This window comes from Salmo salar, chromosome 15, assembly GCF_965601325.2.
Source record: "Salmo salar chromosome 15, fSalSal1, whole genome shotgun sequence".
Taxonomy (NCBI): domain Eukaryota; kingdom Metazoa; phylum Chordata; class Actinopteri; order Salmoniformes; family Salmonidae; genus Salmo; species Salmo salar.
Window position 1 is genome coordinate 29,257,839 of NC_138305.1, and position 14,675 is coordinate 29,272,513.

Genomic DNA, 14,675 nt, shown 5'->3' on the forward strand with positions numbered 1-14,675 from the left:
GCCTGGTTTGCTAACTACCTCTCTCTCTCTCAAAGAGTGCAGTGTATAAAGTCAGAACATCCGCTGTCTCAGCCACTGCCTGTCACCAAGGGAGTACCCCAATGCTCAATCCTAGGACACCTCCAAAACAAAGGTCATGTGGTTTGGTAAGAAGAATGCCCCTCACCCTACCTGTGTGATTACTACCTCTGAGGGTTTAGAGCTTGGGAGTATGGCTAGATGGTACACTGTCCCTCTCTCAGCACATGTCAAAGCTGCAGGCTAAAGTTACATCTAGACTTGGTTTCCTCTATCGTAATCGCTCCTCTTTCACCCCAGCTGTCAAACTAACCCTGATTCAGATGACCATGCTAGATTGCTAGATACATGCTAGATACGTCATTTATAGATCTGCAGGTGTGTGTTAGATATTCTTTACCATTCAGCCATCAGATTTGACACCAATGCTCCTTATAGGACACATCACTGCACTCTATTGTCCTCTCTAAACTGGTAATCTCTGTATACCTGTCGCAAGACCTACTGGTTGATGCTTATCTATAAAACCCCCTTAGGCCTCACTCCCCCCTATCTGAGATATCTACTGCAGCCCTCATCCTCCACATACAACACCCGTTCTGCCAGTCACATTCTGTTAAAGGTCCCCAAAGCACACACATCCCTGGGTCAGTCCTCTTTTCAGTTCGCTGCAGCTAGCGACTGGAACGAGCTGCAACAAACACTCAAACTGGACAGTTTTATCTCCATCTCTTCATTCAAAGACTCAATCATGGACACACTTACTGACAGTTGTGGCTGCTTTGCGTGATGTATTGCTGTCTCTACCTTCTTGCCCTTTGTGCTGTTGTCTGTGCCCAACAATGTTTCTACCATGTTTTGTGCTGCCGCCATGTTGTGTTGCTAGCATGTTGTTGTCATGTTGTGCTGCTGCCATGTTGTGTTGCTAGCATGTTGTTGTCCTGTTGTGCTGCTACCATGTTATGCTGTTGCCATCATGTTGTGTTGCTAGGATGTTGTGTTGTTAACATGTTGTCATGTTGTACTGCTGCCATGTTGTGTTGCTAGCATGTTGTCATGTTGTGCTGTTGCCATGTTGTGTTGCTACCATGCTCTGCCCCACCTACACAGAATGATGAGTTGCCACTGACAGGCACAGAGATTACATTTACGCCAAGATCTAGCCTAATAAAAAGAAACCCTCAACCTTTGCACAGTGACCAGACTGTACAAATGTACCTAGGTAGGTAGGTAGGTAGGTAGACAGTATCTACCTACAGCCATTTCTATCAGGCATGCTTAGGCACATATTTTTATAGTAAAACCAGCTTCAGTTTCAGATTTACATCAGTAAATAGTTGTATTAATGTTTCTCCTCACTGTTTTTTGTAAATTTAGCTAGTTTGCTGGATGTGCAATACTTGTTATTGACATCTGTTTGGTATCTTATCTTGCATCACACCTATAATTTAGTGAGATTGGAATGCATCCCAGGTGTTTGGAATCCTATCTGGCTTCATGGCCATAATTTAGTGAGATTGGAATGCATCCCAGGTGTTTGGAATCCTATCTGGCTTCATGGCCATAATTTAGTGAGATTGGAATGCATCCCAGGTGTTTGGAATCCTATCTGGCTTCATGGCCATCATTTAGTGAGATTGGAATGCATCCCAGGTCATAATCATAACTGTCAATCATCGTAAATGATGTTACATAGCTAACCAGTAAAATTATTTACAGTTGCTGAAGTTACACGTTTGCTAACAAGTTACAAATGTGAGGCGTGGCACATAACATGTTAGCAGACTAGTTAGCCAACTCCAGTCATGTGCTAACGTTTGCTGGTAAACCTAGCTTTAGGTGGTTGGTTGTAATGTTGTAGCTTGCTGTTCCGTAGCCATATCTATGACTAAAAAGAAAACAGGTTTTACAATCAAGATACAAAAAGATCTCTGATTGTAAAACCTCTTCCATTTTTAGTTAGCTAGCTACATAGTTAACCAGCTAAGTTAGCAAACAGAAAAATTATTTGATTTCCCCCACTGTAACGCAGTAGTATATTAGCCAGCAATACACAATATGGGTTTCAGTAAATAAGCTGAAGTTAGCTAGCTAGCTAACCTAGGTGGCTTGCAGGAAAAATACATTACGGTGCCTAGCTAGCTAAGTAGGTTAAATATTTGTCATCTGCCCTCTTGGTGCTGGCATCAGCTGTAGCTGAGCTTCTAACGTTAGCTAAATCCTACTAGGGCCCCAGAGTGGCGCAATGGTCTAAGACACTACATCTCAGTGCTAGAGGTGTCACTACAGACCCTGGTTCAAATCCAGGCTATATCACAACCGGCCATGATTGGGAGTCCCATAAGGCGGTGCTGTTACGTTAATTAAGTTATCAATGTTCTTAAACCGAACTTAGATTAAACTACTCAGTCTGCCCCCCCCAGAGTGTGTAAGATTCTGGTTGAATGAAGCAGACGGAGAACCAGCCTACAAGGGTCAAAACATTTATTTCAGCTCTGAAATCCTTACAATGTACAAAGCCTTTTATATTAAAACACACACACACACACACACACACACACACACACACACCACACACACACACACTTACATCAGTAGAGAACTCCACCCCGCTTTAGGCGGCTGTATTTTTCCACAGTACACATACATTCCTTATCAAACCTTGCCACCTGTTTTCTAATCTCCTGCCAACTAAGCAGTTCCCAGGCCATGGTTTCTCTCCATAACTTAGGGAGGCATCTTCTCCTGTTCCTTTCCCAAGGTCGTCTTATCAACTCTGCCCTGCTCATTTTGAAGTGGTAACAGTGTCTTAGTTTTAAACAGTCTACTCACCCACAGCCATAGCCTTTATAATTTCTAATACATTTCAACAGGTTATATGGTTTCTGAGTGAAATCATTTAGTCAAAGCTTTAATCATATAATTTCCATTACAGGTGCACAATTGGCCCAGCGTCGTCTGGGTTTGGCTGGTGTAGGCCGTCATTGTAAATAAGAATTTGTTCTTAACTGACTTGCCTAGTTAAATAAAGGTACAAAAAAAAAATGTTTTGAATCCTCTTAGCTATATTCTGGTTGAAACATGTATGGATGAATGTCACCATTTAGCTAATAGAGCATCATAAAATGCTCCATGGTCGAGTTCGTGTTGATGAGAGGAATCATTTGAAGCCATTGTGTCTGGGAAGTTCTTTCAGTTTTGCCCAAAGGATTGTTTTTAGTGTCCGCCTGATTTTCAAAAAAGCCTGCCTTCGGGAAGCGACGGGGGCCAGAGCACAAAGCACCTCCGACACAAGTTGTAGTCTTTCAGAGACTGAAAGAAATGTCTGCTTGTATATTTAGCAATGAATCCACCAAAAAGAGCATCGCTAAAAGATGTCCAATGGCTCTATCGAACAAGGACAACCATATCTACACCCACAAAAACGTATAGTGCGATCAGTATATAACATAGTGCCTTCCCAAAATGCCCCATCAACACACCGGAAGCCGTCATAGGGTGTATCATTCAGCGTGCAAAACCCTGACCCGCCTTCCTCCTGGGCAATATATGTCAAAGCCACAATGTATTTTACCCAGAGTACCCATTCATGTGAATTACAGTCCTATGTACACTGCATTCGGGAAGTATTCAGACCCCTTGACTTTTTCCAAATTTTGTTAGGTTACATGCTTATTCTAAAATGGATTAAATAAAACATTTTCCTCAATCTACACACAATACCTCAAGGATAAAGCGAAAACAGGTATTTAGAAATTGTTGGAAATGTATTAAAAACAAAAATGTTTTTGCAGACCTTTTGCTATGAGACTCGAAATTGAGCTCAGGTGAATCTTGTTTCCATTAGATTCAGGTATTAAATAAGGTATTTGTTTTTTATAAAACCTGTTTTCGCTTTGTCATGTGTACAGTCGTGGCCAAAAGTTTTGAGAATGACATAAATATTAATTTGTACAAAGTCTTATGCCTCAGTTTGTATGATGGCGATTTGCAAATACTCCAGAATGTTATGAAGAGTGATCAGATGAATTGCAATTAATTGCAAAGTCCCTCTTTGCCATACAAATGAACTGAATCCCCCCAAAAGATTTCCACTGCATTTCAGCCCTGCCACAAAAGGACCAGCTGACATCATGTCAGTGATTCTCTCGTTAACACAGCTGTGAGTGTTGACGAAGACAAGGCTGGAGATCGCTCTGTCATGCTGATTGAGTTTGAATAACAGACTGGAAGCTTCAAAAGGAGGGTAGTGCTTGGAATCATTGTTCTTCCTCTGTCAACCATGGTTACCTGCAAGGAAACACGTGCCGTCATCATTGCTTTGCACAAAAAGGGCTTCATAGGCAAGGATATTGCTGCCAGTAAGATTTCACCTAAATCAGCCATTTATCAGATCATCAAGAACTTCAAGGAGAGCGGTTAAATTGTTGTGAAGGCTTCAGGGCGCCCAAGAAAGTCTAGCAAGCGCCAGGACCGCCTCCTAAAGTTGATTCAGCTGCGGGATCGGGGCACCACCAGTACAGAGCTTGCTCAGGAATGGCAACAGGCAGGTGTGAGTGCATCTCCACGCACAGTGAGGCGAAGACTTTTGGAGGATGGCCTGGTGTCAAGAAGGGCAGCAAAGAAGCCACTTCTCTCTAGGAAAAACATCAGGAACAAATTGATATTCTGCAAAAGGTACAGGGATTGGATTGCTGAGGACTGGGGTAAAGTCATTTTCTCTGATGAATCCTCTTTCCTATTGTTTGGGGCATCCGGAAAAAAGCTGGTCTGGAGAAGACAAGGTGAGCGCTACCATCAGTCCTGTGTCATGCCAACAGTAAAGCATCCTGAGACCATTCATGTGTGGGGTTGCTTCTCAGCCAAGGGAGTGGGCATACTCACAATTTTGCCTAAGAACACAGCCATGAATAAAGAATGGTACCAACACATCCTCCGAGAGAAACTTCTCCCAACCATCCAGGAACAATTTGGTGACGAACAATGCCCTTTCCAGCATGATGGAGCACCTTGCCATAAGGCAAAAGTGATAACTAAGTGGCTCGGGGAACAAAACATCGATATTTTGGGTCCATGGCCAGGAAACTCCCCAGACCTTAATCCCATTGAGAACTTTTGGTCAATCCTCAAGAGGCGGGCAGACAAACATAAACCCACAAATTCTGACAAACTTCAAGCATTGATTATGCAAGAATGGGCTGCCATCAGTCAGGATGTGGCCCAGAAGTTAATTGACAGCATGCCAGGGCCGATTGCAGAGGTCTTGAAAAAGAAGGTTCAACACTGCAAATACTGACACTTTGCATCAACTTCATGTAATTGACATGTATGGAATGCTTGTAATTATACTTCAGTATTCTATAGTAACATCTGACAAAAATATCTAAAGACACTGAGGCAGCAGACTTTGTGAAAATTAATATTTGTGTCATTTTCAAACCTTTTGGCCACGACTGTAGATTGATGATACATTTTTTTAATAAGGCTGTAAAAGTAACAATATGTGGAAAAAAGTCATGGGGTCTGAATACTTTTCCGAATGCACTGTAAGTCATTAATTTCGGCATCAGCCGTGACTATAGCCTCTCCCTGCAAAATGACATGAATCGCAGCATTCTTGTTTTCCAATACCATTCCATTTTCCTAGCAAAGTTCTTGCATTAAATTCTCATTCTTAACTTTTCACTATAAATTTCTCATTCTTTACTTTATGCATCACAAAAATAAAATCTACATTCATAGCATCAACAGTGTGTTCTGAGCTGATAACAATGAATAGAGTATATAAAAACAACACAAAGCACACCGAGACAAGACAAGCACAACAGATACTATTTTATTGTCTGTTCAAATGTTTGTTGCTAACAATTCAATAATTACAAAGATTCCAACTGGTGATTTTAATATCTTTTTTTTTTTAAGAGGAAAAAAAAAGCAGTAGTGTTTCAAAGAGAGAAAAAAAATGTCCCGTCTTCGGAGAGATGAACAGAAGTCTGGGAAGAATAAAAGGAACGAGAACGATCACTGACACAAAATCAAAAGATGATACTCGGACTAAAACATGTGCAAGTTTAATACAGTGTTTCTGGAAAACCCCCCCTCTCACCGATAGCCTGCAGGTTTAAAATCACTTCGGGAATTGATCTGAACGAGGTGCTATAAAACAAAATGGCACTGAAGGCACACTAGAGTGATTAAACTGGATATGCCACACATGCCTGTACTGTATCTCATACTTCTGTACAATGAAACATCCCACACTGGAGGAAAAACTATTCAGACACCCCCCTGTGGTGGTACGGCGCTATGACTGTACACCACCGCTAATGCTTCCCACTCTCATGATTGAACGATTTAAAATGTGAGGGCCTTGGCCGGGGGGGGTTCTCTCTATAGTGAGCAGGTCTTCACACACATACCTATTTATTTATTTCAACATAGCACACGAAAGCAGCAGCAGCTTGTGAAGGACTCTTATTAATAATCCTATGAGTAATGTGGTCCTTTTCGCTATGTTCAGATTCCCACCACTTATCAACTTAAAACCGCATATCGAGAAATGAAAGTCTCATGATTCTGTTTTTATTTCTTCTTCCATTTCTGGTTGCTATGGCGCCAACTATACGTTTTCTGGCAAAAGATCCAAGTTAAAAACAATGCATGTTAAAGGCTGGCAGGAGATGTAAATGCTGTAAAATATGCCCACTAATTTAGCTTTACAGTAAAACCCCTGCAGTCAATTGAGTTGAATGGCAGCTCGTCCCCTGGGAAGGTACAGCTCTCAAAATGGTCCGGGAACAGCTCAATAGGATTACAACGCCAATACAGAAGGGGCTGGGAAGTGTGTGTGTGGGAGGGGTAATGGTTCTTGTAGAAAGTCTGCCATTTCTTTCACCGTTCTGTTTTGTGTCCGCCAAGTCGAGCTCAACATGTCCGTGTAAAATACTATACGCTTTAAAAACAACAGTTATTTCACACTCGTCTTTGTTTCTTTTAAACAAACTGATACCTATGATTAGGACAGTTCATCATTAATGCTTTACTGAGATTACTGAGTCCCCCATCAGTAATCTCTGTTTTTAGTTCAGCCCCATCTCACCTCTATGTATTGATCATTTCAACTAAGTAATAATAACCTTAACTCATAGGAAACATTTATGGCCTGAAATGAAGAAAAACAAAATCAAATCTATACTGGCTGATTTGTTGTTTTAGCGTTAGCTTCAAATACCATGTGCCCCTCACTTTCTTTGGAGGGTCTATGCTCGTCACACGCAGAAAAGGCTTCAGCGGTGGCATTTTGTCCACAAAGTCTGTTCTTGGCACTTTGCAGCGATACACAAGTTCTATGTCGAATGTAGGTATTGAGTGATTAAGCACGCATTGTGTGTGTGTGTGTAAGGTGTGCGTATGTCAGGTGTGTGTGTGTGTGTGGGGGGGGGGTCCTCAGCCGTCCAGGGTGTGCTCCAGGCCGTCCAGTGTTTGCTGGCTGCGGTGGGGGGAGTTGGGGCTGGGGGGGCTGCTGGGGTCAGAGCTGTTGGAGAGGGTGGAGTGCTTGGTGGAGTCGGAGTCCGGCTGAGGGAATACAGAGAGAGTGTTTTTATATATCAAAGATGTATTAAACAAGTTCAGTTGCTAATTGTTTGGCTCAACTGTTGGCTGGATGGTTCATATACATAAGATAAAAATATGAATCTTAGTTTTTAAATCATGAAACCACACATATCCTTAGTTTTAAATAGACAATATATGCTTTTGCTCATCAGTGTCGAGAGGTGTATCCATTTCTATCAAACATTTTTAGACAATATTTCTGTCTATTTAGGGGACGATTTGGATAAAGACCACCCCTGAGGTAAACGTTCCATTTAGCCTCTTTTACAATACAAACACATTTTAATTATTAATGTTTGCTTTGGCAATGTAAGATAACTTATCATACCCACGAAGCGAGTTGAATTAAATTGTATTGAGATAATTTTTGGGGGAAGAGGGGCTGAAATTGAGTAAAGTGTGAGTGATTGAATGTGTGTGTACAATCAGTAAGGCTGGGATGATACTACTGTCACGATACTTGTTAGTAGTGTGGCAAGAACACGAAGCGGATTTAACGTTTTTAGGAAAACAGCCCTAATATTGGAAACAAACATCATTATGTTGTCATCCAGAGTCACATGTATTTATTTTCCAAGTTATAGCACACAATATTTTACATACAGCAGGTTTTTAAAAGGACCAAAGAGTTCTGTCTGCTTCATGTTGTCAAAAAAATATTACAATACTGCTATCGTCACAACCCTTACAGTCAGTGTGTGTATCAGGGTTTCTGTTAGCCGGTAATTAACAGCTTTTGGTCGCTAAATAAAATTGGAGACGATTTCGCTCTTCAACATTCTCTCACTACTTGTGCCTGATGCTGAGGAGAGAGCTACTGTGAAGTAATACTAAAGTTATAGAATATGCCTCTAAGTGAAAAGGGTCATGTCCTACTTATGGAGAAGTGTTTATATTGAATTGGACAAAGATGAGAAGAAAGTTGGCCCGGCCAAACGCAGGCTACTGTGCAACTTGTTATTGAGGTAGGATGCAATTTTTTTTAATCACTATTATTATTGTATATCATTTATTATTATAGACCTATTTATTAATTTAAACAAGTTTTTTAAATATGCAAAACGTGTGGTTTCATTCAGTTGAGAAATTTTCATTGGATACATGAAGTTTGATCTGTGCGCTTTGGTTTAAGATAGTCTTTTGAAAAATAAATATATATATAATTAGCCTATAGCTGTCATCTGTTGGGTACAGTAGGCCCTAACTTTTCTTGATAATTGCTGCAATATAGTCTGTTCAAACCTTTTGTGAAGGTTTAAACCAGTTTGCAGTGTTTTGTTTTATTCTGTTCCAACTGTAATGTTGCGTTTGCTGCAATATAATATCTTGCTCGTATCTTCCCTATAAACAATGGCTTGACTTACTTTTTATATTACACTAATAAAGTTTAAACTTTTGTGAAGGTTTGGTGTCGCTATTAACCTATTACACTGGCGAGACAACTGACTCAGACAGTTGAACTTGAGGTGAAGAAAAATGTTTTAGGCTTACCAGAGTTACTCCTATAATATCTAACAATATAATGCTTATCTTTCAAAAAACAATCTGATATAAAATGTACAAATTAGCCTCCTTCTGTATGCCTATATGGGTATAGCAGGCGATGTAGCCTACCTTAACAGAAAATGACTCAAGTAAAAGTGAAAGTTAGCCAGTAAAATACAAAAAAAAGTCTAAAAGTATTTGGTTTTAAATATACCTAAGTATCAAAAGTAAATGGAATTGGTAAAATATACTTAAGTATCAAAAGTAAAAGTATTCATCATTTCAAATTCCTCATATTATGCAAACCAGACAACACAATTATATATATATATATATTTTTTTTAATTGACGGTTAGCCAGGTGCACACTCCAACACTTGGACATTAATTTACAAACAAAGCATTTGTGTTTAGTGAGTCCTCCAGTTTAGAGGCAGTAGATGACCAGGGATGTTCTCTTGATAAGTGCGTGAATGACCATTTTTCTGTCAAAATGTAATGAGTACTTTTGGGTGTCAGGGAAAATGTATGAAGTAAAAAGTACATTATTCTCTTTAGGAAGGTAGAAGTAAAAGTACAGATACCCCAAAAAACTACTTTAAAGAACTGCCATTTTGAGAATTTGATTCTCCCTGACTGTTTAGTTTTTATTTTGGTGACTGTTAGTTCTTAAAGTCATCAAATCAAATCAAATGTATTTATATAGCCCTTCTTACATCAGCTGATATCTCAAAGTGCTGTACAGAAACCCAGCCTAAAACCCCAAACAGCAAGCAATGCAGGTGTAGAAGATGATCTTATTTTAAACTACATAGATCCATTATATTTATACGTATTTTATATAGAGTTTTAGTTGTTCAAGTTTACACTGAAAACATTTTACCATTCCGATATAGGGGAAACACCGGCACCCAAAGTATACGGACCACCGGTACATTTCTCAAATGTCCGATAAATGTAAAATCTTCCCGGTCACTTTCCTAACGGAAACCCTGGTGTGTGTGTGTGTGTGCTGTGTTGGGTGTCTTTACCTCTCTCTCAAAGTCCCCGTCTGGGTCAGAGATGTTTCGAGACGATCCTGCTCCTCCAAAGTCTGCACCTCCTTCATGACACACACACACAGAGAGACACACACACACAGAGAGAGAGACACACACACAGACATAGAGAGACACACACACAGAGAGACACACACAGCGAGAGACACACACACAGAGAGACACACACAGAGAGACACACACAGAGAGAGACACACACAGAGAGAGACACACACAGAGAGAGACACACAGAGCATTAGCATCAATGACAGAGAGAGAATGGAGTTACTAAAGTGTGTGTTGTAACCAGTGTTCACATGTGGAAGCTGTGCGCTCGGGGTCCTCTCACCAGAGGCCGTGCGGGTGATGTGGGTCATGCTCCTCTGTTGCCGGGAGATACTGGAGAGTGGGCGGGGCTTGTCCTTGGCCGGGTCATCCTGAGAAGAATGCATCACACTCTGTACCCCCACGCAGTCGCCAAGACACACACACACACACACACACACACACATACAGTAAGACAATGACACATATGTGACTATATGGGTGAACAGGTGTGTGTTCATTAGGATACACAACGGAAAACATTTGTAAAAAATGTCATTGGTTGCCTAATGAACACAACCCAGGTACATGATTGGACACGGTCAAGACATTTAGATGGATGCTTATGCACACACATGAAACCAACAGCCTTGTACACGATCACACGTACAGTGATAAACTCCACAGCAAGTCACTCATTTGACTGAAACAAGTCACACTCACGCTGGTATGTTTTTGCAAAATTCAATGGGAGAAAATAGTCATGGATAAGTCTCTACATGACTTTTGGTGGCCGTCTACTAATAGAATAAACCTTCTAGGGAGCTTTTCCAATTTGCTGTGCCCCATTTTTAAAAAGCTCTCTCTCCATTGAACCCTATAGGAAGCTTATCAAAGCGTGTTGCCCTGTTTTAACATGACAAATAAGCAGAGATCACACAAAGCATAACCACACTGCAGCCAGTACAGAAAAACACACTCACTATGACGTCAGCCGAAATAAAACCACCCCAGCTTCCGAAAAACTCACTGCACTCGAGAAAATGTAAGAAAGGAACCGTGAGGAAGAATGGGAAGGAGAGAAAAAGGGGGGAAGGAGAGAGAAAGGGGGGAAGGAGAGAAAAAGGGGTGAAAGGGGGGGGCTGGAAATATGACCAATCCCAAGTCGACCCAAGCACCTGCTCCCTATTCACTGGTGGAGATGGAAGAGTAACGGTTAAATATAGACACCTCCATTATTATTGGCACCCTTGATAAAGATGAGCAAAAAATACTATAACATTTATACAAATACTGAGCTATATTGTATGCACATTTGGGGGGGGGGGGGGTTGTTTTATACAATTATTTATTTCCTCAAAAAGAATAGCACTGTTTTTAATACTTTTTGCACCTTCTCCTAGCTAGGATAATGGCACCTAGCCTTTATCATGCGTTTTTTATTTGTATTTTTTAGAGAACACATCGGGAGGGATCTTAGACCATTCCTCTGTCCAGATAATTGATCTCCTTTGGTCTGATCTAACTGCCCTCTTCAATTCAAACCATGGGTTCAAGTCCGGAGACCGACGTGGCCAAACCACAGGTTTTGAATGGGGTTCAAGTCCGGAGACCGACGTGGCCAAACCATAGGTTTTGAATGGGGTTCAAGTCCGGAGACAGACATGACCAAACCACAGGTTTTGAATGGGGTTCAAGTCCGGAGACTGACGTGGCCATTGCAACATTTGTATTTTGTGGTCAATTAACCATTTCATTGTCTTGCTGGAAGCTCTACAGTTAATTCGGAAAGTATTCAGACCCCTTGACTTTTTCCACATTTTGTTAAGTTACAGCCTTACACAAATGGAATCGTTTTTTCCCCTCATTAATCTACACACAATAACCCATAATGACAAAACAAAAGCAGATTTTTGATTTCTTTGCCAATTTATATTTTTTTAAACCCGAAAATATTGCATTTACATAAGCATTCAGACCCTTGACTCAGTACGTTGTTGAAGCACCTTTGGCAGCGATTACAGCCTTGAGTCTTCTTGGGTATGACGCTACAAGCTTGGCACATCTGTATCTGGGGAGTTTCTCTCGTTCCTCTGAAGCTCTGTCAGGTTGGATGGGGAGCGTTGCTGCACAGCTATTTTCAGGTCTCTCCAGAGATGTTAGATCGGGTTCAAGTCCAGGCTCTGGCTGGGCCACTCAAGGACATTCAGAGACTTGTCCCAAAGTCACTCCGGCATTGTCTTGGCGAACCTTCGCCCCAGTCAGAGGTCCTGAGCGCCCTGGAGCAGGTTTTCATCAAGGATCTCTGTGTACTGCTCCGTTCATCTTTGCCTCGATCCTGACTAGTCTCCCAGTCCCTGCCACTGAAAAACATTCCCACAGCATGATGCTGCCACCACCATGCTTTATCGTAGGGATGGTGCCAGGTTTCCTCCAGACGTGACGCTTAGCATTCAGGCCAAAGAGTTAAATCTTGGTTCATCAGACCAGAGAATCCTGTTTCGCATGGTCTGAAAGTCTTTAGCGGGCTGTCATGTGCCTTTAATTTAACTGAGGAGTGGATTCCATCTGGCCACTCTACCATAAAGGCCTGATTGGTGGAGTGCTGTTTATAGACATCTCAAGGATGATCAATGGAAACAGGATGCAACTGAGCTCAATTTCGAGTCTCATAGCAAAGGGTCTGAACACATGAAAATAATGTGTTTTTTATTTGTAATAAATTTGCTAAAATTTCTAAAAAAGTGTTTTCCTTTGTCATTATGGGGTATTGTGTGTAGATTGAATAAGAAAACAATTATTCAATCCATTTAAGAACAAGGCTGTAACGTAACAAAATTTGGAAAAAGGCAAGGGGTCTGAATATTTTGAAGACGAACTGTAGGCCCAAGGGTAGAAGTACCGCCGATCTTTATCCTTTACCTTTAACCATGGACTGATTCAGACCTGGGACACCAGGTGAATCGCTGTCCAATTAAAAAAATAACATGAATTAATCCAGTTAACAACCAGAGAGAAAAAGAAATCACCAGTACCCCAGACCCCCAGGCTCAGATTCAACAACCAGTACCCCAGACCTCCAGGCTCAGATTCAACAACCAGTACCCCAGACCTCCAGGCTCAGATTCAACAACCAGTACCCCAGACCTCCAGGCTCAGATTCAACAACCAGTACCCCAGACCTCCAGGCTCAGATTCAACAACCAGTACCCCAGACCTCCAGGCTCAGATTCAACAACCAGTACCCCAGACCTCCAGGCTCAGATTCAACAACCAGTACCCCAGACCTCCAGGCTCAGATTCAACAACCAGTACCCCAGACCTCCAGGCTCAGATTCAACAACCAGTACCCCAGACCTCCAGGCTCAGATTCAACAACCAGTACCCCAGACCTCCAGGCTCAGATTCAACAACCAGTACCCCAGACCTCCAGGCTCAGATTCAACAACCAGTACCCCAGACCTCCAGGCTCAGATTCAACAACCAGTACCCCAGACCTCCAGGCTCAGATTCAACAACCAGTACCCCAGACCTCCAGGATCAGATTCAACAACCAGTACCCCAGACCTCCAGGCTCAGATTCAACAACCAGTACCCCAGACCTCCAGGCTCAGATTCAACAACCAGTACCCCAGGAATAGAGGCTAGATCACTAGGAGACGAGGGCTACTGCGGGTGTCGATTTGGGATTGTGCAAAAGAGGTGGTGGTGGTGTCAAAAGGAGGAGAGTGGGGGAAGGAGGGGGAGAGGGGAAGCGTCAGGTCAGGCCTACCCTTCCTAGGGAGGAGGTGGAGGGAGAGGAGGAGGAGGAGGATGAGAGCTGGGGCATGCTGCAGTGCTGCAGCGAGGAGGTGGAGGAGGAGGTGGCGGAGGAAGAGGCGGGTTCTTTCTGCAGGTAGAGGCCGGCCGACACGAGGCTCATGTGATAGACGTGCTCAAAGTTGCTCGGTGGGGAGATCAGGGCGTGGTGGCGGGAGGATGAGGGGGAGGGGGTGGTGGCGGCGCTCTCGCTCTGCTGCCGGGCCGGGCGGGGAGGGGGGGGGGTGAGAAGGAAAGAGAGAGCGGAAACAAAGGACACCAACAAGACACAGATGAAAAAAAAGAGAGGGAGGGGAGGAGAAAGTGAAAGAGGGCGTGAGGGAGGGACTACAGGGTCATTCTCAAAAGAGAGATGGAAGAGGGGCAGAGGTGGTAAATAGGTAGAGAAAGGTGACATCTAGAAGGTAGGATAGCAGTGCTATTCTGTGGAGTTAGGATGGTATGATAGCAGTGCTATTCTGTGGAGTTAGGATGGTATGATAGCAGTGCTATTCTGTGGAGTTAGGATGGTAGGATAGCAGTGCTATTCTGTGGAGTTAGGATGGTATGATAGCAGTGCTATTCTGTGGAGTTAGGATGGTAGGATAGCAGTGCTATTCTGTGGAGTTAGGATGGTAGGATAGCAGTGCTATTCTGTGGAGTTAGGATGGTATGATAG

At 42.4% G+C, this 14,675-nt stretch overlaps 1 protein-coding gene across 4 annotated transcripts in view; it reads right to left on the minus strand.

Annotated features, from left to right (window-relative positions):
• Positions 1-5,834: 5,834 nt before the first annotated feature.
• The window catches only part of cdc42bpb (CDC42 binding protein kinase beta (DMPK-like)), a 136,895-nt gene continuing 128,054 nt past the window's right edge, over positions 5,835-14,675 (minus strand). For 2 of the 4 annotated variants that reach the window (XM_014143793.3, XM_014143792.3), the window contains 4 exons: positions 13,971-14,213; positions 10,503-10,611; positions 10,148-10,218; positions 5,835-7,593 (listed from right to left, as the gene is read on the minus strand). In XM_014143793.3, coding sequence (XP_013999268.1) covers positions 7,465-7,593; positions 10,148-10,218; positions 10,503-10,611; positions 13,971-14,213 — 552 coding nt within the window. In that variant the 3' untranslated portion in view covers positions 5,835-7,464. The remainder of the gene's footprint in view (positions 7,594-10,147; positions 10,219-10,502; positions 10,612-13,970; positions 14,214-14,675) is intronic. The other 2 variants (XM_014143794.3, XM_014143795.3) reach the window with 1 other exon arrangement.